Genomic DNA, 26,050 nt, shown 5'->3' on the forward strand with positions numbered 1-26,050 from the left:
CTATCCCTGGCAGCGCCGCGCTGTCAGTGAGCTCCCTGTGCCACCTGGGGCCCTGACTTCCGGCACAGGCAGCGTACGTCAGAGACGCTTCCTGTCCCGGAAGTCCCAGCCCTGGCGTACAGGGAGCTCACTGATGCGCAGCGCTGCCAGGGATAGGATGGGACCCCCCCGACAGCCGCGCATCAGCCGGAGCGTGAAGAAGGAGAGGATCGCCAGGGGAGCGAGTTGTCAGGTGAGTTTGTGTGTTTGTTTGTTTTTTTTTTTATTCTGCTTAGCATAGAGGAAAGGGGGGGCATCTATAAGCAATGGGAGAGGGGGGCATCTATAAGGGATGGGAGAGGGGGGCATCTATAAGGGGGGGGAGAAGAGGGGGCATCTATAATGGGGGAGAGGAGAGGGGGGCATCTATAAGACATGGGAGAGGGGGTCATCTATAAGGGGAGGGGGAGAGAGGGGGCCATCTATAAGGGGGGTGCAACATGCAGTGTGGGCCATCTATATATACTATAAGGGGGGTCACATAGTGTCAGGCTTACCCACTAAATGAGGGTGTAAAGGGGCCAATACAGATGTGCAGTGTGTAGAGAGATGAGGAAGGTGCCAGTATGAGGAGCCTAATATGTTTATCTGGCAGATTCTGTGGATTCGTGGCTCGGAGAAGTTTTCATGACTGCCCAGAGCAGATGAAGAAGAAAATGAAAAGGGAAGAACTCCGATCAGAGAAGACGTCCCCTGTGAGTCACCTGATATATCTGCGCTGTAATTTATATGGTGTACAGAACCTGTGTGGAGCTGCGTCCACCTCTATATAACTGTATGAGGTGATAGTGATCTGTGTACAGTGGATTCAGTAGCAGTGGTGGTGTTAGTCAGTATGTGGCGGTGTTAGTCAGTATGTGGCGGTGTTAGTCAGTATGTGGTAATATTTGTTATGTATTATCCGGTACTGTGTTTTATTGGTCTTAGTATACTGGATTTGGTCAGTAACAATATGGTGGTGATGGTAGTGGTTGTGGTGTGGCGTTAATATTTGCCCCTTGTGTACTGGTATTATTGGCAATATTGGTCTCAGTATACAGTAACAATATGGCGGTAATATGTATGGTGATATTTTCTCTTCCTATATGCTGGTGTTATTGGTAATATCTGTCTTTGAGTGTGTATATTTATATATATATATATATATATATATATATATATATATATATATATCTATATCATAAAAATGAAAGTCTGTCTGTCTGTCTGTCTGTCCTTCTGTCTGTCTGTCTGTCTGTCCTCTATAGACTTCCAAACGCCTGAACTGTTTGACCCCAAATTTGGCACACAGATACATTGGGTACCCGGGAAGGTTATTGCGAAGGTCCCGTCCCCGCCAGATGTACAGGAGGGGAGGGGGATGGGGAAGAGCGCCCCATAGAGATGAATGGGAAAATCTCCTCACTGCAAACACAGGTGATATAATTAGCTGCAGCAGACACGGCAGTTGGAGCCTTAGCAACCAATAGGATTACTGCTTTCATTTTCACAGGGAGCAATGGTTGCTAGGGAAGCTGCCTCACAACATCCACAGTAATAACTGGTAGACCCCCTACTCCATCTATACAGGACATGTATACAGGGCCCCCTACTCCATCTATACAGTACATGTATACAGAACCCCCTACTCCATCTATACAGTACATGTATACAGGACCCCCTACTCCATCTATACAGTACATATATATACAGGACCCCCTACTCCATCTATACAGTACATGTATATACAGGACCCCCTACTCCATCTATACAGTACATGTATATACAGGGCCCCCTACTCCATCTATACAGTACATGTATATACAGGGCACTACAGGTATACCAAACTGTGACTGGATAACACTGCCACACCAGACCTAACCAATACCGCCATACTGTGACTGGAAAAAACCACCATACCAGACATGACCAATACCGCCATACTGTGAATGGATAACACCGCCACACCAGACCTGACCAATACCGCTATACTGTGCTGGATAACACTGTCATATCAGACCTGACCAATACCGCCATACTGTGACTGGATAACACTGCCATACCAGACCTGACCAATACCGCCATACTGTGCTGGATAACACCGTCATACCAGACCTGACCAATACCGCCATACTGTGACTGGATAACACTGCCATACCAGACCTGACCAATACTGGCAAACTGTGACTGGGTAACACCGCCACACCAGACCTGACCAATACCGCCATACTGTGACTGGATAACACCATCATATCAGACCTGACCAATACTGCCATACTGTGACTGGATAACACCGCTATACCAGACCTGACCAATACCACCATACCGTGACTGGATAACACCGCCACACCAGACCTGACCAATACCGCCATACTGTGACTGGATAACACTGCCACACCAGACCTGACCAATACCGCCATACCAGACACGACCAATACCGACACACTGTGACTGAATAACACTGCCATACGGGTAAATACAACCCTGCAGGTATACAGGACACTACAGGTATACAGGACCCCAAAACTATACACTACAGGTGCACGGGACCTCCACAAAACAATATACTACAGGTATACAGGACCCCAAACTATACACTACAGGTATACAGGACCCCAAACTATACACTACAGGTATACAGGACCCCAAAACTATACACTACAGGTATACAGGAACTCCACCAACTATAAACTACAGGTATATAGGACCCCAAACTATACACTACAGGTATACAGGACCTCAAAACTATACACTACAGTTATACAGGACCTACACCAACTCTATAATACAGGTATACAGCACCTTCACCAACTCTATACTACAAGTATACATGACCCCAAAGCTATATACTACAGGTATACAGGAACTCCACCAGCTATATACTACAGGTATATAGGACCCCAAACTATACACTACAGGTATACAGGACCTCCACCAACTCTATACTATAGTTATATAGGACCCTCAAACTATTCACTACAGGTATACAGGACCTCCACCAACTCTATACTATAGTTATATTGGACCCTCAAACTATTCACTACAGGTATACAGGACCCCCGAACTATATACTACAGGTATACAAGACCTCCACCAATTATACACTACAGGTATCCAGGACCCTCAAACTATAAACTACAGGTATACAAGACCTCCACCAACTATACATTACAGGTATACAGCACCAACTATATACTACAGGTATACAGGACCCCCGAACTATACAGTACAGGTATACAGGACCTTCACCAACTGTACACTGCAGGTATACAGGACCTCCCTCAACTATACACTACAGGTATACAGCCCCCCCTCAACTACACACTACAGGTATACAGGACCCCCCAACTATACACTATAGGTATACAGGACCCCCCAACTATGCACTACAGATATGCGAGACCCCTAAAAACTATACATTGTGGGTATACAGAACCCCTCCAACTATGCACTACAGGTATACACTAATTCCACTGATTAACTCAGATGAAACAATACCTTTAGCTTGGCCTCCTGGGCACCTTAGAACAAATATAATTAACACACTGACACTTTATACCCGGGCAGCGCCGGGTACATTTTCCAGTATATATATATATATATATATATATATATACACACACACATACACCTACCAGTAGCATCACTTGGTCGTGAAAGGGGGGGGGGGCCCAGGTTGACCTCTCGCACCAGGGCCCAGGAGACATTAGCTACGCCCTTGGATGAGGCTCTTTATTCTCTCAGATTGTAAAGCCGCCCATTCTTCTTGGAAAAAAGCCTCCAGTTCCTGTAAATTCCCGGACTGTCTTGCATGAACTGCGCGCTAGAAATCTCCCTAGAGTGACTCTGTGATATTGGGGTCAGGAGACTGAGATGGCCGCTCCAGAACCTTCACTTTGTTCTGCTGAAGCCAATGACAAGTCGACCTGGCCTTGTATTTTGGATTGTTGTCATGTTTAAATGTCCAAGTACGTCTCATGTGCAGCTTCCAGGATGATAAGTGCAAATTTGCCTCCAGTATTTGCTGATGACCTGCTTTGACCAAGTTTCTTTACAGCTTTACATGCAGGGTGGGGATTAGTAGGGCCAGCTCACATGCCAGGGCTCCATAGCAGTACGGCGATGGCGGGAATCCTGTTGCCACCAAGAGATTAGAGAAGCCAGGTAACATATGTAATGGTATGACGTTTCACGATCCCTGTTTTCTGAAGCTTACTTTTTAGCTTTACTGTATAGACTGTGACAGAGTCAGCAGAGGACCGGGAATTGAATGATACTTTTATAAGCCAAAACTCTCATATGCAGCCACAAGAACACAGGAGGTGACCAGGTATAGCGGGCAAAAATAGTTTAATCTAGTTTCCTAGGACAGGCTGTACTGAGCGGCACCGCAGTAATCTCTTGAGCTCTGTCATGTAAATGCTATTTACTTGCCTTTTAACAGTATCGCGCTGTGTTTTCACTGGATAAGATGGATGATAAAAGTCCGGTCTGTAGGGATCAGCCGCGATCAGACGTCCTCGCTGACATTTGCCTGCGCTGGTAATGTTCTGTAATGTCATTTCATCCTCTCAGTCCTCGCTCCCCGCGTGTCGTTCTGTTATATAATCTGCTCCGTTACAGGCGCCTTCAGGGCACAACATGAGGTACAATAACCACATTACAACTTCCATTTCAGACTCCTGCTTTATGGATGGAGTGGAGGGGATTTTGGCCGGCAGATCTCGAAACAAGATGATAGTTTTTCTCTTTTTTTTTCAGCTGTAAAACTACATTGGAAGTTTTATAGCTCCTTCTTTCTGAAAGTTTTTTAGTGTGGTATGCCAGGGTTCCTTGAACTTGCTATTACTGGTGGCTATCAGGTCTAGGTGATATTATATTAGATATATGATAAGACTATGTTCATTCACACAGAAGCAATTGTACAATTGAAATTTATTAAAGAAAACAAAAAACATTCCCCAGTTTAGATATTGCAGTTGCGCACATGTTATGGCGCCCCCTATCGCTGTTTGGATTTCCTCTTTAGAACGTCCACCTCTTGTCCAGTGAGATGGTTCTGTACAATAGCAGGCATCACTACACTGTTCGTGTACAAGAGGGTCCAGGAGGTGTAACTGATCTACTGGGCATGTGCGACCACCAGTACTGGACACATTAGGTGTCAAAATAACTTTATGGTGTACCATAACAGCAATAACCGTTTTTTATTAAGCAGCCGCTCAAAGCTATATCAACACAAGCAATAGCTGACTGGTAGACCAGGGATGGGGAACTTGTGCCCCCCCAGATGTTGGAATATTCCCATCATTACTGGACAGCCAAAGCTTTAGCTCTATAGCATTTAATTTTAGCTGTCCAGTCATGATGGGAATTGTAGTTTTGCAACAGCTGAAGGACTGAAGGTTCCCCTTAGGCTGGGTTCACACTACATTTTAGCAATCCATTTTTTTTCATCCGTTTTTTTTGCATGTGTGTGCATCAGCTTTGATCCATTTTTCCATTGAATATCATTATAAAAAAATGTATCAAAAGAATCCTTTTTTTTTAAACGAATGCACACACATGTGGGACATGGAGACAAGTAGCAATGTAAAAGAAAACTTTTTTATGAGTGTCTAATAATCACAGAATTTTGGAATATGTTACTCCAGGACTTGTAATGTGTTTTTTCCTGCTACTTTGCAGCATTCGTCTCTCTGAAAAAAGGGGCTGCCAAGCCTGACACAGTGCTCTGCTGCCACCTCTGTCCATGTCAGGAACTGTGCAAAACAGTAGCAAATCCCCATAGAAAACCTCTCCTGCTATGGACAGTTCCTGACATAGAAAGAGGTACACAACTTCCTTCAGGACATACAGCAGCTGATAAGTACTCGAAGACTGGAGATTTTTAAATAGAAGTAATTTACAAGTTTTACAAGTGGTTTACGTATGCAAATGAGCAGCAAGTGCCAGCAGGGTTGGTCCAGTCACCTCAAGTGCCAGAAGGGCAGGTCCAATCACCTCAGCTCTGCATAAGCAAAGCTGATCACCCCAAGTGCTCAACATTTCAATCCCCTATTTGATTGACAACCTCTGTGCTCTAGGAGATGGAAATGCTCGGAGTGATGAAGGTGATCCTTCCTCTGAATCGCAATACCTGGCACCATAATAGGACCCCCATTGTGATCTTTGGAGTACTATTATCTCTAGTATTTAAACAACATACAGATTTAGTTTTATTCTTTCTGCTAAGTCGTCATTCATTCAGAAGAACTTCATGTAAGCTTATAGATTTAGGATTAGATTAGATTAGACCACACCCCTGTGGTTTTCCCACTTATAGGCCGGAGATGGTACATATGTATACTGTATATATATTCAGAATTCACACTTTGCAGCCTCCCACACACTGCGCTCTTGCACTCTATGGTGTCTTAAATAGCATAAAGCATTATCATAATAATTCCTCTCGATACTGAAGTCTTAAGACACAACGGGACGGCGACCGGCAGCCCAGAACCTGAATTATTCACAATTAGGAAAGGGATCAGACAAATTCACACTAAATTTTTTCGGCAAAATATTAAAACAAGTCACGTTTGATGTAGACTGCCTTCAGTAACCCAACTTCCTGGCCGAAATAGTCACAAACTTTTGGTGGGGGGGGGCACATACGCAGGACACCCCACCCTTCAGCAATCATTTTGCTCGTGTGTGTGTGTGTGCTTTATGGCAGCTGCAGTAAATGGGAGTAAATTGTTAGAGATTAATAAACAGTAGTGGCCAAAGAGTGTGTATGTAGTATAAATTTAAAGAGTTTGTTCAGGGAGAATTGATTTGTCCCCTAGCCACAGGATAAGGAACAAATAAGCGAACGCGGGGGGTCCAAACTCATATCGGCCCCTAGCTTTTTTGTTATGAATACAGCCACAGGTACCGCACGTGACCTGCGGCTCTCTTTACTCCTATGAAGTCGCTGGAAAGAGCTGAGTAAGCATATGCCCTATGCAAAGATCGTCAGCGGTTATAGAGGTCGGCCCCCCTGCAACCTCCTGTGTATAGGGGACAAGTTCATTTTCCTTCGGCAATTTCTTTAAGGCCCATATACACTTAATCTAAAGTGTATTGGGGCCTCCCGACTCTCCACCAAAAGATGACATCGATGGAGAGAAGGGTCTGGCGTTATGATTCTGCCAACAGTTGTTGACGGAGTAAAAGCACCCTTACAATTCTGCTTTATTAAAGGGGATGTACCATCAGGTACATACTCTTTAATCTGACCCACGGATAGAACGGCGCCGTCATGGGGAAGCCGATGCCCACTCTATGCACGGTTACCAGGCCGCGGCTCCATTAGAATCAATGGTGGCGGCTCGCCTCCTGTGCTTCAGACCCGGCCCCGTACCCGTGCATAGAACGGCGCCGTACATGGGAACTGGGCCGCGGTTCAAAAAACGGACCACAGCACCGCCCCCCGTAATGGCGCCGTTCTATCCGTGGGTCACATTAAAGAGGATGTACCTGATGGTACATCATCTTTAGGATCTCCAGCAGCAGAAGTAGATCTGTCATTATCTCCTAATTGTATTGTCCGATATAGGGGCCGTGCAAGTATGGAAGTGAGTGGCGATCAGTGCTCATTCACAGTGCCACTCATTCACAGAAGACACAAGTAATCGAGTGGCCATGCCGCACAATCACTGTATCATTTGTGCAACTATTTAAATGTATTTCTATTGGCCGCACATTCCCTGTTTACACAGGGAGATGGGCAGCCTATAGTGATAAATTTTACCATCTGCACAAAAAATGTGATCAACCGACAAGCGAGCCGACACCGGACGATTATTTGCTGTAGGAATGTTTCTTGCTGATAATTGGCCTATGATGACTCTGCTAATGATGTCCCAGTCTATAAAGTAAAGCTGACAAGTGATCCACACACACTTGGATGCCAAACTTTTTTGTTTGCTTAAGTCGCCAGTGTAAAAGCTGTAATGTTTAAAAAATAAGTATCTGTGTGAAGGTGACCATAAAGGTAAGGTTACTTTTGATAAAAACATTGTAATCCTTAAAATGGCTTCAGCTTTGTAACTGCTTCTGGAAGAAGGGAAGGAATGCTGGCAGCAGGCCTAGGAGGACAGCACCCTGAACCTAAAGGGCCTATTACACGGGTCGTTAAGAGGAGCAAACGAGCGCTCTCAGCGCTCGTTTGCTCCTCGTTCCCCGCTTGCTGCTGCGCTATTCATCGCTGATCGTCCGGGCAGCCCATAGGATATAGCAGCGTCTGCTGCCGATGCTCCTATTCAACGGAGCGACGGCAGCAGATCGCTGCTATATCAGTCACTTGTTTTTCAACATGTTGAAAAACAAGCGACTGCAACGATCAGCCAACTTGAACGATGTCGGCTGATCGTTGCACTCTATTCCACGGGACGATTATCGTCCGTAGCGGCCAATATCGGCCGAATACGGACGATAATCGTTCCGTGGAATAGGGCCTTAAAGCACAGCCACAACACAGACGCAAGAAAGAGACACTGTTATATAAACAATATGTGTAAAATAACATGTTGTACCAGCTTGACTGCGCAGGACAGGAAACTTGTTAGTATACGGCCCTCTTGGACAACACAGAACCTGGTCTTGTTCTGTTTTAACACTGCTACTCCACTAACTGCAAGCACATCCTTTGGTTCACATTGGTGTGTTTAAGAAAGAAAGTTACACTCTGTACCGATTCCAAAAACTTCATAGGATACTCCTTTAAGGGGGTAGTTCACAAAAAGAAAAATCAAATCAGCTTGTGTCACAAAGTGCTTTGTGATTTAGTAATTTTTGTAATTTACCTCTCTGTATATCTCTCCTCCTTCTCTTCACAGACATGTAGGTTTATTACGCATCAGGCACAAGAAAATGAACATGCTGAAACTCCCCCTCCAGACCGTGCGGCAGTTCTTCATCGAAGATGTCGTCTTGGCCGATTATCCAGAACTGTTCAATCCAGACAATCCCAGAGTTACTCAGGACATAGAGAACTTCTGCATAGAAAAGGTAGCTGCCTCCTCCTGCTCCCCCCCCCCCCCCCACTGTTGTGTTCTGTGTTTTTTTTTTTTTCAGAAATCAATAGTCCAGGCGATTTTAAGGAACTTTGTTATTGGGTTTATTAGGCAAATCTGCCATTATCTGCATTCAAAAAGACTTTCCCCAGGTCCCCCCCTCTCCTTCCTCTCTCTCATCCACTGCTGAGAATCAGGAAATCTCAACTCTTTTACATCAGTCGAGCCCTGTGTAATCTATGGAGAGGGTAGGGGGAAGGAGGTAGATTAGTTGCCAGCAGAGAGCAGAGAACAAAGGATTACACAGCGGGAGCTGTGTGAAAGCCAGTAATCAGAGGTCAGAGAGGTCAGTGCTGACTTCAGAGGAGATAGCCGGTGATGTAGCTATAAATTAACTGTTTGTTGTCCTGTTTTGGTGCCTCATCTCCCTCCACCCCTCCCCTCTCCATAAGAGAACCATGAACACAGAGAGGGGAGAGTTTCAAACTGCTTTTTCATGATAAAAATGCATTTTTCGGCTAATAAACCCAATTATAAAGTTTCTTAAAATTTCCTGTACTATTGATTTCTGCAAAAAAAATTAAAAATTAAACAACAGTGACACTTTAAAGATTTTATAGTATTTCTGAGTATTTTTCCCCCTTGAGCTCTGAGAGTATGTTCACACTGAGGAATAGGCTAACAATTTTCTGCAACATCCGCGCTTAATTTAACATGTAAATTAAATTTCCGCTTTTAAAATATGTACAGAGCGATGTCTCATTGTGTTCAATGGGCCCTCCTGCAGGAAATGTTGTTTTATTTTCAGTCTAACACAGTCCTCTCTGCTGCCACTTCTGGCTGAGACAGGAACTCTCCAGAGTAGGAGAAGTTTTCTATGGGAATCCTAATAGAAAACCTCTCCTGCTCTGGACAGTTCCTGTCTTGGCCAGAGATGTCAGCAGAGAGCACTATGTCAGACTGAAAATAAAACAACGTTTCCTGCAGGACATACAGCAGCTGATAAGTACCAGAAGACTTGAGATTTTTTTGATTTAAGTAAATTACAAATCTGTCATTTTCTGATTTGAAAGAATTTTATTATTTTTGCTTGAGCACCCCTTTGAAGATACTATACCAATACCTGTGCCAGTACTGTAATAGTTGGCTTGTTTTGTGTCCGGCAGATAGAGGCGATGTTGGACATGGCTGAAAGAGAGCGGCTCGGAAATAGTCGTATTCCAGATAAACCTCTGATAAGATTGCGGGTAAGTTCATCTTAATCCAAGAAAGTTTGGTGAGATTGAGTTTATATAGCTCTTGACCAGTGAAAAAGGTAATGGGCACAGCCTTCCTAAACATGGTGTAGAGCATGCCCACAACACTCTCCTATGAATGGGCATACTGTATTGCACCTTTATTCTGAATTTTTCATTTAAGAAAAAAAAAGTAGATTTTATTTATTTTCTTTCCTGTAGCGCTGAGTTCTTCCACCGTTAATTATAGTGATGTGCGGGAATATGCTGAAGCAGACAATTCCTCACCTCCTACTCTCCGCGTCTCACCACCCAAATAAAACATGTACAGATGTCGTGACTATTATCGCTTCTAATATTATTTAGTGTTCTTTAAAGAAGCACTCCGGGTTTTTAGTTTTTTTTTGCCTATATAGTGCAGCATAGACTAATATTAGAGAATACTGTAGAGGTTGCTGTGTGTGCCTTACCCGCTTTAGGCGATGGAAGGGAATGGGTTTTCTGCCATATTGATCCCTATTTTATCACTAAAATGATTTTCCAGTGCTGAGATTTGTATATTGTTTGGTGTCGATTCCCTGCACTATTGTGTAGTTCATAATAAACTACTTCCACCACTGAGTGTCATGAAGGAGGGGCTTATCAGCCTTTGTGCCGTCTGTCCCACCTTGGTCCAGTGCTGTAGGCCATGTTCCGCCCTGCTGACAACTCTGGTGACATTGCAGGGTACATGCTTTACAGTGAAGGACTGAGGGCACAAAGGCCAATAAGCCCCGCCTCCATGACACTGTACATTTTTTCAGTAAATGGAGGCCACAGATTGCACAATACAAGGTATTATGCCATGTTTTTTATTATAAACTACACAATGGTGCTGGAACCTGCACAGGCCCATGGTGAATGGGGGGTAGTGACAGTATCACTTTAAGGGGCCCACATTTTGACGTAACTGCATAAAAGTTCAGTAAATTCATAAAAGTTTTTTTTTGTGAAAGTGCACGCGGCTTTCCCTGTTCTTACAGAGTCCCGCTGTGCCATTTCAGTCGTATCTCCCTTCCTTCTTTGTTCCCTATTGAAAAATAACCTTGGTGACTGGTAAAAGCTGACTTTTAGCTTTCAACATAGCTTTCAACTTTTTTTGCTTTTTTTCCCTTAAAATCAGTATCTTAAAGATTCCTGCATATATGGTGGTACCTTGGTTTAAGAGTAACTTGGTTTAAGAGCGTTTTGGTTTAAGAGCTCTCAGTTTTTCAAAATTGTGACTTGGTTTAAGAGCATTGCTTTGGTGTAAGAGCTCCCTGTACTGGGTGGGAGTGCGAGTGGGGGAGGAGCATGGTCTGCATAGCGGGGTCTACAGCCCTGTACTCTGACCCAGGAAGTCTCCCTCACCTTCCATATCATACCATATCCACTTCAGGCTGGGGCTTACATCAGGGGACAGGACTGTGGAAGTAATCTCTCCATAGCTGTAACCCCTCTCTCCCTGGACAGAGAGCACTGCATGTATTTGCCCACATCTGCCCTGCTCATTCCTTCATGCTCCCTGCAGTCCCTGTCAGCCCTTGTGTTTCCCATCCTCTCCATTACTGTACAGTAACTTATAATATCACAGATTCTGCTGTTTCTGAATGTTTGTTTCATCTGTTTTACATCTTATTCAGAATAATAAATCATTATTTTATGTGGAACCAATTGTCTGCATTTCTATGATTTCTTTTGTGAAGGCCCGGAACAAATTATGCTCGTAATCCAAGGCACCACTGTACAGCAAAAAGAGCCAGAAGCAGACAGTGCCATGTGTTGTGTAGTGGCCACACTGTGTTACTGCAGCTCAGCTCCCATTTACTTCCATTGTGCTGCAGTAACCCAACCCAGCCACTACACAATATATGGCGCTGTCTGCTCTGTTTTCTACCATATATACAGGCACCACTCTTCTGGTTATTAGCTGATCTGCAGGGATTCTGGGTGCTGATTTAATATTGTACTTAGGCACTCACATGTCCTACTATGAGGTCTGTTATTACCCCATCTGCACAAGATGAAAAATGTCATGGGTTAATGGCATCTTACCAGATCCTAGTTATGGCAGATGGTTGAGAGGTGGGGAATTTTCTAGGAATATAGGGGTACTCCGGTGAAAAATAATTATTTTCAAATTAACTGTTGTTGGAAAGTTATAAAGATTTGTAATTTACTTTTTTATTTTACTTTTTAAAAATCTCCAGTCTTCCAATACTTATCAAATGCTGTATGTCCTGCAGGAAGTGGTGTATTTTTTCCAGTCTGACACAGTGCTCTCTGCTGCCGCCTCTGTCCATGTCAGGAACTGTCCAGAGCAGCAGCAAATCCCCATAGAAAACCTCTCCGCTCTGGGCAGTTCCTGACATGGACAGAGGTGGCAGCAGAGAGCACTGTGCCAGACTGGAGAGAATACACCATTTCCTGCAGGACATACAGCAGCTGATAAGTACAAGAAGACTTGAGCTTTTTTAAATAGAAGTGATTCAACTTTCTGACACCAGTTCATTTAAAAACAATTATTTTTCACCGGAGTACCCCTTTAACGAAACTTTCCTGCTTTCTTCCAAAAACAGCGCTACAGGTGGTTGTGTGTGTATTACAACGTGACTGCATTCACTTCATTGCAACCAAGCTGCAATACCACACTTAACCTGAGGACGAGAGTGGCGCTGTTTCTGGAAGAAAGCAGCTATGTTTTTTCTAATCCTAGAAAATCACTTTTAAAGGGGTTATCTCACATCATGGAGGGGGTCTCTTGTTTGCCCCCTGATGACCCTGACCTTTGACCCTGCAATTGGTTGAATTGATGAAAAATGTAAATGCAATTAGTTATAGGATGCTGAGATACGAAATGGGTGAAAGAATGTGTGGTCGTTGCGGGCATTAAAGGTCAGGACCGTATGGATCACATGATCATACGACCACATGATCATATATGTGTAGACAGTGTAGCCTTATTGTGTCTCGTAGGTGGATTACACAGGAGGCTTTGAACCCTTTAACACTCTCCGATTTAGCCAGAAGTTTGTGGATAAAGCCGCCAATCCCAAAGATATTATACATTTCTTCAGGCACAAAGAGCAGAAGGACAAGAAAGGTCAGTGATGTCATAACCTGATGTAATATATGCATATACATAGTGCCGACAGGTATACAAACCCTTAAAGGGATACTCTAGAGTAAAAAAATGTATATAAAGTTATACAGATTTGTATTTTACTTCTATTTAAAAAATGTGAATCTTCCCATACTTATCAGCTGCTGTATGTCCTGCTATTCTTTCCACTCTGACACAGTGCTCTCTGCTGCCACCTCTGTCCATGTCAGGAACTGTCCACAGCAGTAACAAATCCCCATAGAAAACTACTCCTGCTCTGGACAGTTCCTGACAAGGACAGAGGTGGCAGCAGAGAGCACTGTGTCAGACTGGAAGGAATACATCACTTCCTGCAGGACAGAAATCTTCCTAGAGATTTTTAAATAGAAGTAAATTACAAATCTATGTAACTTTCTGACACCAGTGTTTTGAAATACTGTACATATTGGATATGTATATAGGATATACCGTACATATAGGATATATATACCGTATTTTCTGGTGTATAAGACAACTTTTTAACCCCCGAAAAATCTCAGAAGTCGGGGGTCGTTTTATACGCTGGGTATGGTCGCCGCATACTATGTGGGAGCTCAAAAATGGCCGCATCCCCACTGTATAGGTCGACCAATATAAAAATAAAAAAAATTCTACTCACCTGTGAGCTGTTCCCGGCAGCCGCACGTCTCCAGTGCCGTTCCGGGCGGGAGACTTCCAGCGCGAACTTCAGCGCCTCTGCCATTTTCCCGAAGCTCTCCCGGCAGCTGAGCGTTTCTGAGCCTCTCCGATGAGACGCACGGCTGCCCGAGAGAGCTTCAAGGACCTCCGTCACAGGCAGAAAGCGTCACACTGTCTGCGCTGGGAAGGGGTCACAGGTGAGTAGATGTTTTTTTTTCCTACAGCTGCAGTTAACACCTGCCTGACCGCAGCAGGGCTCCAGCTAGTAAACCCTGGTGTGGTCAGGCAGGGGTTAACATTTTCCGGTGTATAAGGCGAACCCCTGAGAGTCTTCTTAAAAGTCAGGGGTCGTCTTATATGCCGGAAAATATGGTATATCTGGGCTGTTTCTACTAAGGCTGGGTTCACACTGCTTTTTTGAAATCTGTTTTTTTTCATCCGTTTTTTGCAAAAAACGGATGCATTTGTGTGCATCCGTTTTGATCCGTTTTTCTATTGACTTCCATTGTAAAAAAAAAAAAAAAAACGGCTAAAAACGGATCCGTTTTTTTTGACGGACACAAAAATGTAGCTAACACTACTTTTGCGTCCGCTAAAAAAAAAAACGGATCCGTTTTGATCAGTTTTTTTTTTCTTTACAATGGAAATTAATGGAAAAACGGATCAAAACAGATGCACACAGATGCATCCGTTTTTTAATAGTTTTTTTGCAAAAAACGGATGAAAAAGACGGATTGCAAAAATGCAGTGTGAACCCAGCCTAACCCTTCAGGACTGGGTTTCCTTATGATGGGAGGGCAGGATATGTCTCGGCTTGTGATTCTGGGCACGCTGTGAGGTGGTGGTGTGATGTACAGTGTATAGCGGGGTCATGTGACATTGCTCCTGGTCCAGATTACATCTGTGACACATGACACCCTTGTAGGTAGTTGTCACTCATAAGGTCACACATCTCTCTCTCTCTTGAGATGACGTCTTCTTATAACGTCTTCTGTGCGGAGCGATAACCTGGTCTGCTTTTATTTCAGACGGCGTGGAAATTAATTTTGGGAAGCTTGACAGGAAATCCTCGGTGGAGGGAACCACGCTGAGGGTGGAGGACCTGGTGAAGCAGTATTTCCAGACAGCAGAGAAGGTACATGGGAAACGGTTAAAAAAAATTCTTCGTATTTATTTTTTTTTGCCATAGATATAAAATACACTTAAAGGGGGACTCCGGAGAGAATGTTTTTAAATCAACTGGTGTTAGATAGGTAAGTACTGGAATAGCTGAGATTTTTTAAACAGCAGGAATTTGGTAATTGGTATAACTTTCTGATACCAGTTGTTTTAATATTAAAAAAAAAATCTCTAGAGTACTTCTCTAAAGGGAACAAATCACTAAGAACTCTAAAAGATCAGAAACACTAAGATCAGGGGAGGCTGCAGCACTAGTGACACAGACAGCTCCCCCCAGTGTAATGTCTATTCTAAAGGTAACATATATTATATAGACATCAGGGGAGGCTGCAGTACTAGTGACACATACAGCTCCCCCCAGTTTAATGTCTATTCTAAAGGTAACATATATTATATAGACATCATGGGAAGCTACAGCACTAGTGACACATACAGCTCCCCCCAGTTTAATGTCTATTCTAAAGGTAACATATATTATATAGACATCATGGGAAGCTACAGCACTAGTGACACAGACAGCTCCCCCAGTGTAATGTCTATTCTAATGGTAACATGTATTATATAGATATCAGGGGAGGCTGCAGCACTAGTGACACAGACAGCTTCCCCCAGTGTAATGTGTAATCTTATGGTAACATGTATTATATAGACATCAGGGGAGGCTGCAGCCCTAGTGACACAGACAACTCCCCCAGTATAATGGTAACATGTAATATATGGACAACAGGGGAGGCTGCAGCTTTAGTGACACTGAGAGCTTCCCCCAGTGTAATGTCTATTCTAATGGTAACATGTATTATATAGACATCAGGGGAGGCTGCAGCACTAGTGACACAGACAGCTCCCCCAGTGTAATGTCTATTCTAATGGTAACATGTATTATACAGACACCAGGGGAGGCTGCAGCACTAGTGACACAGATAGCTTCCCTAGTGTAATGTTTATTCTAATGGTAACATGTATTATACAGACACCAGGGCAGGCTGCAGCACTAGTGGCACAGATAGCTTCCCCAGTGTAATGTCTATTCTAATGCTAACATGTATTATATAGTCATCAGGGGAGGCTAAAGCACTAGTGACACAGACAGCTTCCCTAGAGTATTGTCTATTCTAATAGTAACATGTATTAAATAGACATAAGGGGAGGCTGTAGAACTAGTGACACAGACAGCTCCCCCCCAGTGTAATGTTTACTCTAATGGTTACATGTATTATATAGACATCAGGGGAGGCTCAGTATCGCTAGCACTGTATGCAGGTCTTGTGCAGCTCTGCAGTTCCTTACACAAAGTTTTATAACTCTATGAAAGTAATAATTTCTATTTGCCAGAGTACACCTAATGGAGGGTCAGGGAGCATGCTCGACCACCACTGTGTTCATTTTCTATTGGACTTTAATAATTGTACTCATGCCTTGATATAGCCAGTGTGTACAGCATGACTTTCTAATAACCGCTTCCTGTCTGTCACCAGTGCCTTACCGGGGATTTGTAGTCTGGATCTTTACTGCTTCAGGATTAGGGTGATCAGTCTCCTCTTTACTGAGTCTTGTCCTGTATTATCCAGGTAGCAGGACTGGGAAGCATCATCTTGTTAATGCTTATTGTCTGTGCTGTAAAAGAACTGCAGTCTATATTGACACCACATACCGCTGACCTTTTAGAGGTTTATTAAGCTTAGCAGCAATCACTGTCTGGTCAATAAGCTGTCAGCTATTGTGCAGTATGTTATGTCTTTACTTTGTGTAATACAACTGCAGCCAAAGACTCCAGAATCCTCATACCTAGAGAATGGTCACACAGTTTTTCTTATATTGTAGCAAATACACAAATAAATGTTTAAGGGGGTAAAAAAAATTATATATATATAATTGCGGACCGTTATCTTATACCCTTTTTAATGGTGGCCATCCCTTTGCTCGCCTTTGCTCAGGTTGGCATAATGGTTTTGAATACTCTACACCTTTTAGTGAAAAAAAAATCTGTGATTTAATCATTTTATTCGGTTGATAACATAACTCATGGACAGTCCAGGTCGCAATCTGATAGAATTGTACGGTGACATGTATATACTTATCCAGGATTAGGCTAGGGTAACACTGGCGTTATTCTCTTCCCCACAGTTCTGTTCAGCTGCTCCGCATTTAAAGGGAATCCGTCACTGGGTTTATTCCACCTTAAATGAGGGCAGCATAAACTAGTGACAGAAATGCTGAACAGATCGGTGTGTTACTTACATCATTCTGTTTAGCCGTTCTCCTAATATGCAGGAGAGTAGGATTCTTGCCACACCCCTCCCCCTGCCCTCTAGGTGCTGATTGACTATTTACTACCTATACACAGCATGGTTAGATAACTGCCAATCAGCAGCTGGTGGGCGGAGTTTTCTGCTTCTCGTGAATATCCAGGACTACTGAGCTCATGCACATAATGGAGAGGACTACCTATTGTCCATGTTATTCAGGAGGCGATCTCTGGATCAGCTGCACAGAACAATGTAAGTGGATGCATCATTCTGTTCAGCTTCTCTGTCACTAGTTTATGCTACCCTGAGATAGGACAGCATAAACCTACTGACAGAGCTTTTTAACCCTTAGAGGACCGGGCCAATTTAAATTTTTGCGTTTTAGTTTTTTTCTCCTTGTGCTTAAAAGGCCATAGCAGTTGCAATTTTTTCACCTGGAACCCCACATGAGCCCTTATTTTTTGCGCCACCAATTGTACTAGGCAGTGACAGGCTTTTTTTTAGGGTTTTTGTTTTTATGCCGTTTGCCCTGGGGTAGAACTGTCTTGTTATATATGTTCCTCAAGTCGTTACGATTACAACGATATATAACATGTATAACTTATATTGTATCTGATGGCTTTTAAAAAATTCAAACCATTGTTAACAAATATATGTTCCTAAAAACCGCTCCATTCCCAGGCTTATAGCGCTTTTATCCTTGGTCTATGGGGCTGTGTCAGGTGTCATTTTTTGCGCCATGATGTGTTCTTTCTATCGGTACCTTGATTGTGCATATACGACCTTTTGATTGCTTTTTATTACAATTTTTCTGGATTTGATGCAACTAAAAATGTGCAATTTTGCACTTTGGGATTTTGTTTGCGCTGACGCCGTTTACCGTGCGAGATCAGGAATGTGATTAATTAATAGTTCTGGCGATTACGCACGCGGCCATAGCAAACTTGTTTATTTATTTTTTTTTATTTATAACATGGGAAATGGGGGGTGATTCAGACTTTTATTAGGGCAGGGGGCTTTTTATTTATAAAAACACTTTTTTTTTTTTACACACTTATACTAGAAGTCCCCCTGGGGTTAGGGTTATTCCCCCCTGGGCTTAGGGTAATTCCCCCTGGAGTTAGGGTAATTCCCCCTGGGGTTAGGGTTATTCCCCCTGGGGTTAGGGTTATTCCCCCTGGGGTTAGGGTTATTTCCCCCTGGGGTTAGGGTAATTCCCCCTGGGGTTAGGGTAATTCCCCCTGGGGTTAGGGTTATTCCCCCTGGGGGACTTCTAGTATAAGCACACTGATGTCTCATTGAGATCTATGCAGTATAGTTATACGGCATAGATCAATGAGATAGGCACTGGATTGCTTCAGGCTGCTGCAGCCGGAAGCAATCGAGTGCCGAGCCAGGATCAGCGCCATTCACTGTCATTCACTGTCATTCAACGCCATTCACTGACGTTTCACTGTCATTTCAGACATAATATCACAGATATGTACTGTATGTACTGTCATATGGGAGATATAGAGATAATATCACAGATATGTACTGTCATATAGGACTAAATATACATATATTTATTTAAGGGCAACTCTAGAAAAGAAGGGAAGAGGAAAAGAAATACACCAACCACTTATCCACTAAGCTTCGCCTACTCCAGAAGTATCCTGGGCGGTAGAGTGTGCAGTAGCCACCGACTCTGGGAAACCTCCATAGGCCTATATAAATCCCGAGGCGACCATAGAGCTAGAAGCCTAAGCCTCATATTTGTTTCCCAATGTGAGATCATTCATATATATATATATATATATATATATATCCTGTTTATTCCCTTTATATTATACAAGGCATGTGTCTTAATATGCACAATATCCTCGTAATGAAAATTACATACATTTCCTGATGTAAGTAGCGTAAAATCCGATAAGATATTTATAACATCACTGCGAGCACAGAATGTCAGGGTTCTTTTATAGAACAAGAGTAATCAACCCCCGAGACCCTCACGTATGTGCTCGGCCTCACGCTTCACTATGTAAGAGCTGCCTGTCTGTTTGGGGGAAAAAAATAAATTATTGACTGTTTCCAGAAGAATCTCCCCAAGAAGTCTCCGCAGTGCTCTGTGTATCATCCCTCGCCATAGGTAAAATAGTCTCTGTCATTAGTCCAGTTAGAAATCCCAGGAGAAGCAGCAAACGGCCAACTGGTATATGTTATTTTACAGAGGACACAGTGAGAGGTTAGTTGGGGGAAAGATCATAAGCAATGTGAGAAAATATTATTTCACTGAAAAAGTAGTAGATACCTGGAACAAACTTCCAGCAGAGGTGGTTGGTAAATCTACAATAACAGAATTTAAACACGCCTGGGATAGACATATATCTATCCTAAGATGATATAAAGAAAATACTAAAAGGGCAGACTAGATGGACCCAGTGGTCTTTTTCTGCGACAATCTTCTATGTTTCTATGTTATATTGATAATTCCATTGTTTTTATTGGGTCAAACTTAGGCCACTAAACCTCAGGGAGCAGAGAAGGTCTTACCTGTTCTGTTCCCTGGTGCTCACTTCCATCCTCGGCACTTCTTCAATGTATATCCTTCCAAAACAAAGAGGGCAGATACCAAGTCATGGCCATTGCCTGCAGGTGTATCCACCCCCGCACACCATGTCCAATGAATGCACAATGCAAGAAATTGTTATTGTGTAGTGGGGACTAAAGGGGCATCAATACTACGGGAGGCACCAAGCAGGGCATTATTACTGTTTAGTAGGGACTACAGGGGCATAGTTACTATTCAGAGGAGCATGCAAGCACTGATCTGTTAGGTCAGCGCTCGCTTGCTCTTCGTTCCCCACTCGCTGTCGGCGCTATTATGTGCACCGACAGCGAGCAGGTAAGTGTGCGTGGGGGGAGACAAAGATCAGCCAACATCGTGCATAACGGCTGATCGTTGTTTTCTATTACACTAAACAATTATCAGCCATAACGGACGATATCGCCCCGAATACAGATAAAAATCGCTTCATGTAATAGGACTTTAAAGTGTCACTGTCGTTTTTTGTTTTTTTTTTGCAGAAATCAAAAGTACAGGCGATTTTAAGAAACGTCGTAATTGTATTTATTAGGAAAATAGGCCATTATCTGCATTCAAACAGACTTTCCCCAGGTTCCCCCCCCCCTCCTCTCTCTCATCTACTGCTCATTATCAGGAAATCTCCACTCTTTTACATCAGTCAAGCCCTGTGTAACCTATGGAGAGGGGAGGGTGGCCCACTCTGTGCCCGCGTCCCCGGTGACAGGTTCCCTTTAACTCTTTGTTGTCCTGTTTTGGTGCCTCAACTCCCTCCACCCCTCCCCTCTCTAGAGACAATCATGAAGACAGGGGGGAGAGCTTCAAACTGCTTTTTCATTATAAAAATGCATTTTTCGGCTTATAACCCCAATTACAAGGTTTCTTAAAATCGCCTGCAGTATTGATTTCTGCCAAAAAAAAAAAATTGTGACACTTTAAGGAAGGCACTAAGTTTAAAAATGCGTACTTGCCTGATCCCTGCCAACCATGTCCGGCACCATCTTTGTCGATGATGTCTTCACAGATGGAGGCTGGCCTAGCTAGCATCCCTTCAATAGTCCAGCCGCCCTCTACTACGTTGTCAAATGACTCACGGGTTGCTTAGCTCTGATTGGCTGAGCAAGCTGTCAGTGATCTGATGCTCCCAGCCGAAGACCCAAGAAGAAAAGAGGATCCCGACTTGAGCTCTGGGGACTGTCGAACAGCGGGAAATTTGTACAAAGATGGACCAAGGAGTGATGTTAAGTATAGAACTGTGTTTGTCGTCCCCCACCCTCCAAGCACCAGAGGTGTCCTTTAAGAGAGCACCCCAGAGAAGTAAATGTATTGTCAGCTTGTTCACAGAGGGGCCGCCACCACTTATCATCTTAGGGTGACCGCTTACAAAAAACAATTTAAAGGGGTTTTCCACCCACTACATAGTAGTGCATGTCCTTGGAATAGTGGGGTACCTTACTGGAATGCACTTCCACCCTGCGTATGCGTCATGAAGGGGTTTTCAAGGATTAAAAAAAACATAACTGCTTTCTTTTAAAAACAGTGCCACCCTTGCCCTCAGGTTGTGTATGGTATTACAATTTGGCTCTGTTCACTTTTATAGAAGTGAGCAGCAACACCGCTACCACGCTGAGGGCATGAGTGGTGCTGTTTCTGGTAGAAATCAGCTATGTTTACTTTAATACTGGATAACCCCTTTAAAAACTCCCTTTAAAGCCCACAATTTCTTCTGTTTGTAAGGGGTTAAATCATCTCCATGTACCGGGACCACAGCCCCTGGAGTCCGGCACCTTTGATGAATGTATTGCGGAGCGGTGTGTTTATAGTAATTATATGTTGTGCACTAGATGAGTGTACTTTTTATTCTCTTTGTGCTGTGGCCTTGCCTCCCGATGATCCTTTTAATTCAGCGGACTGTTAATCATTGCAGACACACTTGCTTTATGTTGTTTTCTGTACTTTGCTGAAATATCATCCAGCAGCGCCACAAGTGAAGCGATTCTGAATACTAGTCATACATTGTGTTGGATATTTATCAGCGGTGTCCCTGCTGTTTTATAACGTTTTAGCTGTTTAGTTCCATTGATGGAATGTGGTAATGATGTGACCCGGCTCCGCTCTTGGCTGCTGTTCAGCACAGGCATTAAAAAGAGTAAAAAGCAACGCAATGCTTTATTTCTTATTTACTTACAGGGGTCCAGTAATTTCAATAGACTCTGATATATAATAATAATGATGATAATAATAATAATGTAGATCTTTCCTAAAGACCAAAAATAGTATTGGTGGTTAACCCTGCATGTGATATAAAGAACTTTTTTTTTTTTTTAAGTTAGTACTGATCCTGAGTGACAGCCTGTATTATACTCCAGAGCTGCACTCACTATTCTGCTGGTGGTATTACTATGTACATACATTACATTACTGATCCTGTACTGATTCTGAGTTACATCCTATATTATACTCCAGAGCTGTACTCACTATTCTGCTTGTGAGGTCACTGTGTACATACACAGTACAGGCAGCAGAGAATACTGGGAGATTACTGATCCTGTTCTGTGGGTCTCTCAGTCCTCATCACCACCTAAATGCAGGACTTTAGCAACTTTGGTTATTCACCTCCTTTATCCAGAATAAAAAAGTAATTATTCATCCTACTCATAAGACTAAAATTTAGATGTTGATCTGCCTCTATGGAGACAAGATCACAACCCAGGTATAGGATGGTTTCAGATATATCTATATAGCAGCTGCAGTTCTGCTTAAACCTTAAAATCACGGACACAGACATCTGATGTACGTATCAGTAATGTAAGTTTGGGAAGCGCCCCCTTTATTAATTTGTGTTAACTTTTATAGACAGAATATGGGGCGGTACTACTCATGCGTAGTGTATTCATATGAAATATGTAAACATTCAATACAGGCGGGTTCCAAGTCACAAGACACATACATGTCACACTCTCATAGGTCAGTTCATAAATGGTCAGCAGCTTTCTGTACTGCGCAGTCAGGCTGGCACAATGTATTGTTTACCATAAGTTGTTTATAGATGTGTCTCTTCCTAGCTTTGTATTATGACTACAAATGATAATTTTCAAGGAGCTGTGCTCATTGACGTGCTGCCAGCATTCCTTTTCTTCTTTCAGACCATCTCTCGGTCACCCTCTGATCACGCTCTTAATTTAGAGGGCAGTATATATAGGTGTCGTCATATAGATATGGTGCAAGTAGGCCAAATCACATCACCTAGCCTTATCACTACTAAGTAGTTTTGATTAAAATTCTCGTTTCTGTTTTGTGTCTACAGCTCCCATGTGGACTAGGTGTTTCCATGGTTACAGACAACAAACAAACTCTATGTAGTCTGATCCTTCAGTCCAGTCTTATTTTTTTTCCATCGTTCCTCGTAATTCAGGAGTCTCGCGATCTTTCATGATTAGACAAAGTACAGAACATGGTTGTAGGACCTGAACTTACCACCAAAAAAGAAAAGCAAACAGGTAGAGACAGGATAAGTAACACAACGATTGAAGCTGGAACATATTCAGACAACATTAGAAGGTGTCTGAACAAGTTCATACAGGTTCTTTAGCAATGAGAAAGGCCTAATCCTGTTCGGGCGGCATTTAGATCTAAGTGAAAAAGCTTGAACGTGACCAGTTCATGTTTAGACTTGAGTAGAAATAGCTTGGGCATGTCCATGCAAAGCTCAGATACGGTAGAAGCAGCTTGTACATGTCCAGACAAAGTTCTCGCAATGATATAAGAAGTTTTTACAAGGCCAGGCAAGGTTCACAGTGTGAAAATAACATTGGGCATGCCTTACTACGATATGTAACATGCTAGAAGAAGCATCGGGGGCTAGACGGGCTTGGCTTAAGCCTTGATTTAATTCACAGTGCCTTCAGCTTCCGTCTGCTCTACTTTGGGCTTGGTTGGAAGTAAGATCACCAGACAATTGTAAGGATCTCAGAGACGTTGACAAGGGCCAAAGTGTGTGTACACAATTGGGTCAGAGTATCTACAGGACAGTCGATCTTCTGGGGTCATAGGCATCCAAAGCTCTTTCATGGGTTTGAAGAGTAGAGGCTAACCGTCTGGTCCAAACCAACAGAAGAGTATAGAAGAACTTGCCATGTATGACTCCTGCCACCACTGAGACCACTAGTAATGGGCGAATGAGCATTAGAACTGGACCATCGAAAAGCAGAGAAAGTCTGGTATTGGGTTGTAATATGGGAAGAAGACATTTTGGCAAGGCAGTATGATACTCTTGTTCAGGTTCCATTAGGTCCTGGTATTCATATAGATCAGGGGTACTCAACAACTTTTAGTGAAGGTCCACTTACCGGGGTCTATTGTCAGGTGAAGGTCCGAGCTGAACATCAGTAGGAAACGTGTTTTGTTAATTTTCACAAACGTTCAACTATTTACATACAGAATTGCTGCTTATTAGCGGGAAAACTGGCATTTTTTTCTCTCTCACCAGGCCTTTGATATTAGGTACAAAGGGGGTGATTGCCCTGGTAATATATAACCCCCCCCCTGTTGCTCCCCCAGTAGTGTATAGCCCCCCTATGAGCTCTCCCGCAGTAGTATATAGCCCCCCCCTGTGCGCTCTCCCCCAGTAGTGTATAGCCCCCTGTTGCTCCCCCAGTAGTATATAGCCCCCCTGTGCGCTCTTCCTCTGTAGTATATAGCCCCCTGTGAGCTCCCCCCAGTAGTATATAGCCCCCCTGTGAGCTTCCCCCAGTAGTATATAGCCCCCCTGTGCTCTCCCCAAGTAGTATATAGCCCCCTGTGCTCTCCCCCTGTAGTATATAGCCCCATGTGAGCTCCCCCCAGTAGTATATAGCCCCCTGTGAGCTACTCCCAGTAGTATATAGCCCCCTGTGAGCTTCCCCCAGTAGTATATAGCCCCCTGTGAGCTTCCCCCAGTAGTATATAGCCCCCCTGTGCTCTCCCCAAGTAGTATATAGCCCCCCCTGTGCTCTCCCCCTGTAGTATATAGCCCCCTGTGAGCTCCCCCAGTAGTTTATAGCCCCCCAGTAGTATATAGCCCCCTGTGCGCTTTCCCCAGTAGTATATAGCCCCCCTGTGCGCTGTCCCCCTGTAGTATATAGCCCCCTGTGAGCTCCCCCAGTAGTATATAGCCCCCCTGTGAGCTCCCCCCAGTAGTATATAGCCCCCTAAGTAGTGTATACCCCCCTGTGCTCTCCCCCTGTAGTATATAGCCCCCTGTGCTCTCCCCCTGTAGTATATAGCCCCCTGTGCTCTCCCCCAGTAGTATATAGCCCCCTGTGAGCTTCCCCCAGGAGTATATAGCCCCCCTGTGCGCTCTCCCCTTATAGATGGCCCCCAGACAAAAAAACAAACAACCCACAACTCACCTAGCACCTCGCTCCCCCGCCGCGCCTGTCTCCTTGTTTTCTCCTGTCGGTCCGGCCCTCGGCTGATACGCACTCTCTGGGGACGTCCCGGGGATTCCCCAGCAGAGCGTGCACCAGTGACCTCAGTGTACGCTGCCGGCCTGTACTTCCGGTAGAGCAGGCTGACGGCGTACACTGAGGTCACTGGTGCGCGCTCTGCTGGGGAATCCCCGGGACGTCCCCAGAGAGCGCGTATCAGCCGAGGGCCGGACCGATACTGCCCCCAGCCCCACAGGCGTACTGACATCTAAGGACAGTACGCCTATGGGGCGGGAGGCATTGCGGTGGGGAGCGGGACCTCCTAACCGCCCCGGATCCGTTACGTCCCGGGCGGTTAGGAGGTCTGACCAGGGGTCCGGACGGTCCGCCAGTTGAGGACCCCTGGTGTAGATGTTACTTTGGCTCATAACATCTACCTAAACACTGCTGCAGGTTATCTGTTTTCCATTGCAAAATGTTATTTGACCATCAGGGTACAAACACACACGGAATATACGCTGCGTATTTACTGCTGTGATACGCAGCAGATACGCAGCA

General features: G+C 43.9%; 1 protein-coding gene across 2 annotated transcripts in view; it reads left to right on the forward strand.

The window, feature by feature from the left end:
- Positions 1 to 26,050, forward strand: part of MRE11 (MRE11 homolog, double strand break repair nuclease) — a 161,133-nt gene that overhangs the window by 48,779 nt on the left and 86,304 nt on the right. For both annotated transcript variants that reach the window (XM_069971979.1, XM_069971980.1), the window contains exons 9-12: positions 8,883 to 9,054; positions 10,226 to 10,306; positions 13,289 to 13,415; positions 15,122 to 15,228. In XM_069971979.1, the coding sequence (XP_069828080.1) occupies positions 8,883 to 9,054; positions 10,226 to 10,306; positions 13,289 to 13,415; positions 15,122 to 15,228 (487 nt within the window). The remainder of the gene's footprint in view (positions 1 to 8,882; positions 9,055 to 10,225; positions 10,307 to 13,288; positions 13,416 to 15,121; positions 15,229 to 26,050) is intronic.

Source organism: Dendropsophus ebraccatus, chromosome 5, assembly GCF_027789765.1.
Source record: "Dendropsophus ebraccatus isolate aDenEbr1 chromosome 5, aDenEbr1.pat, whole genome shotgun sequence".
In the NCBI taxonomy this organism is placed as follows: domain Eukaryota; kingdom Metazoa; phylum Chordata; class Amphibia; order Anura; family Hylidae; genus Dendropsophus; species Dendropsophus ebraccatus.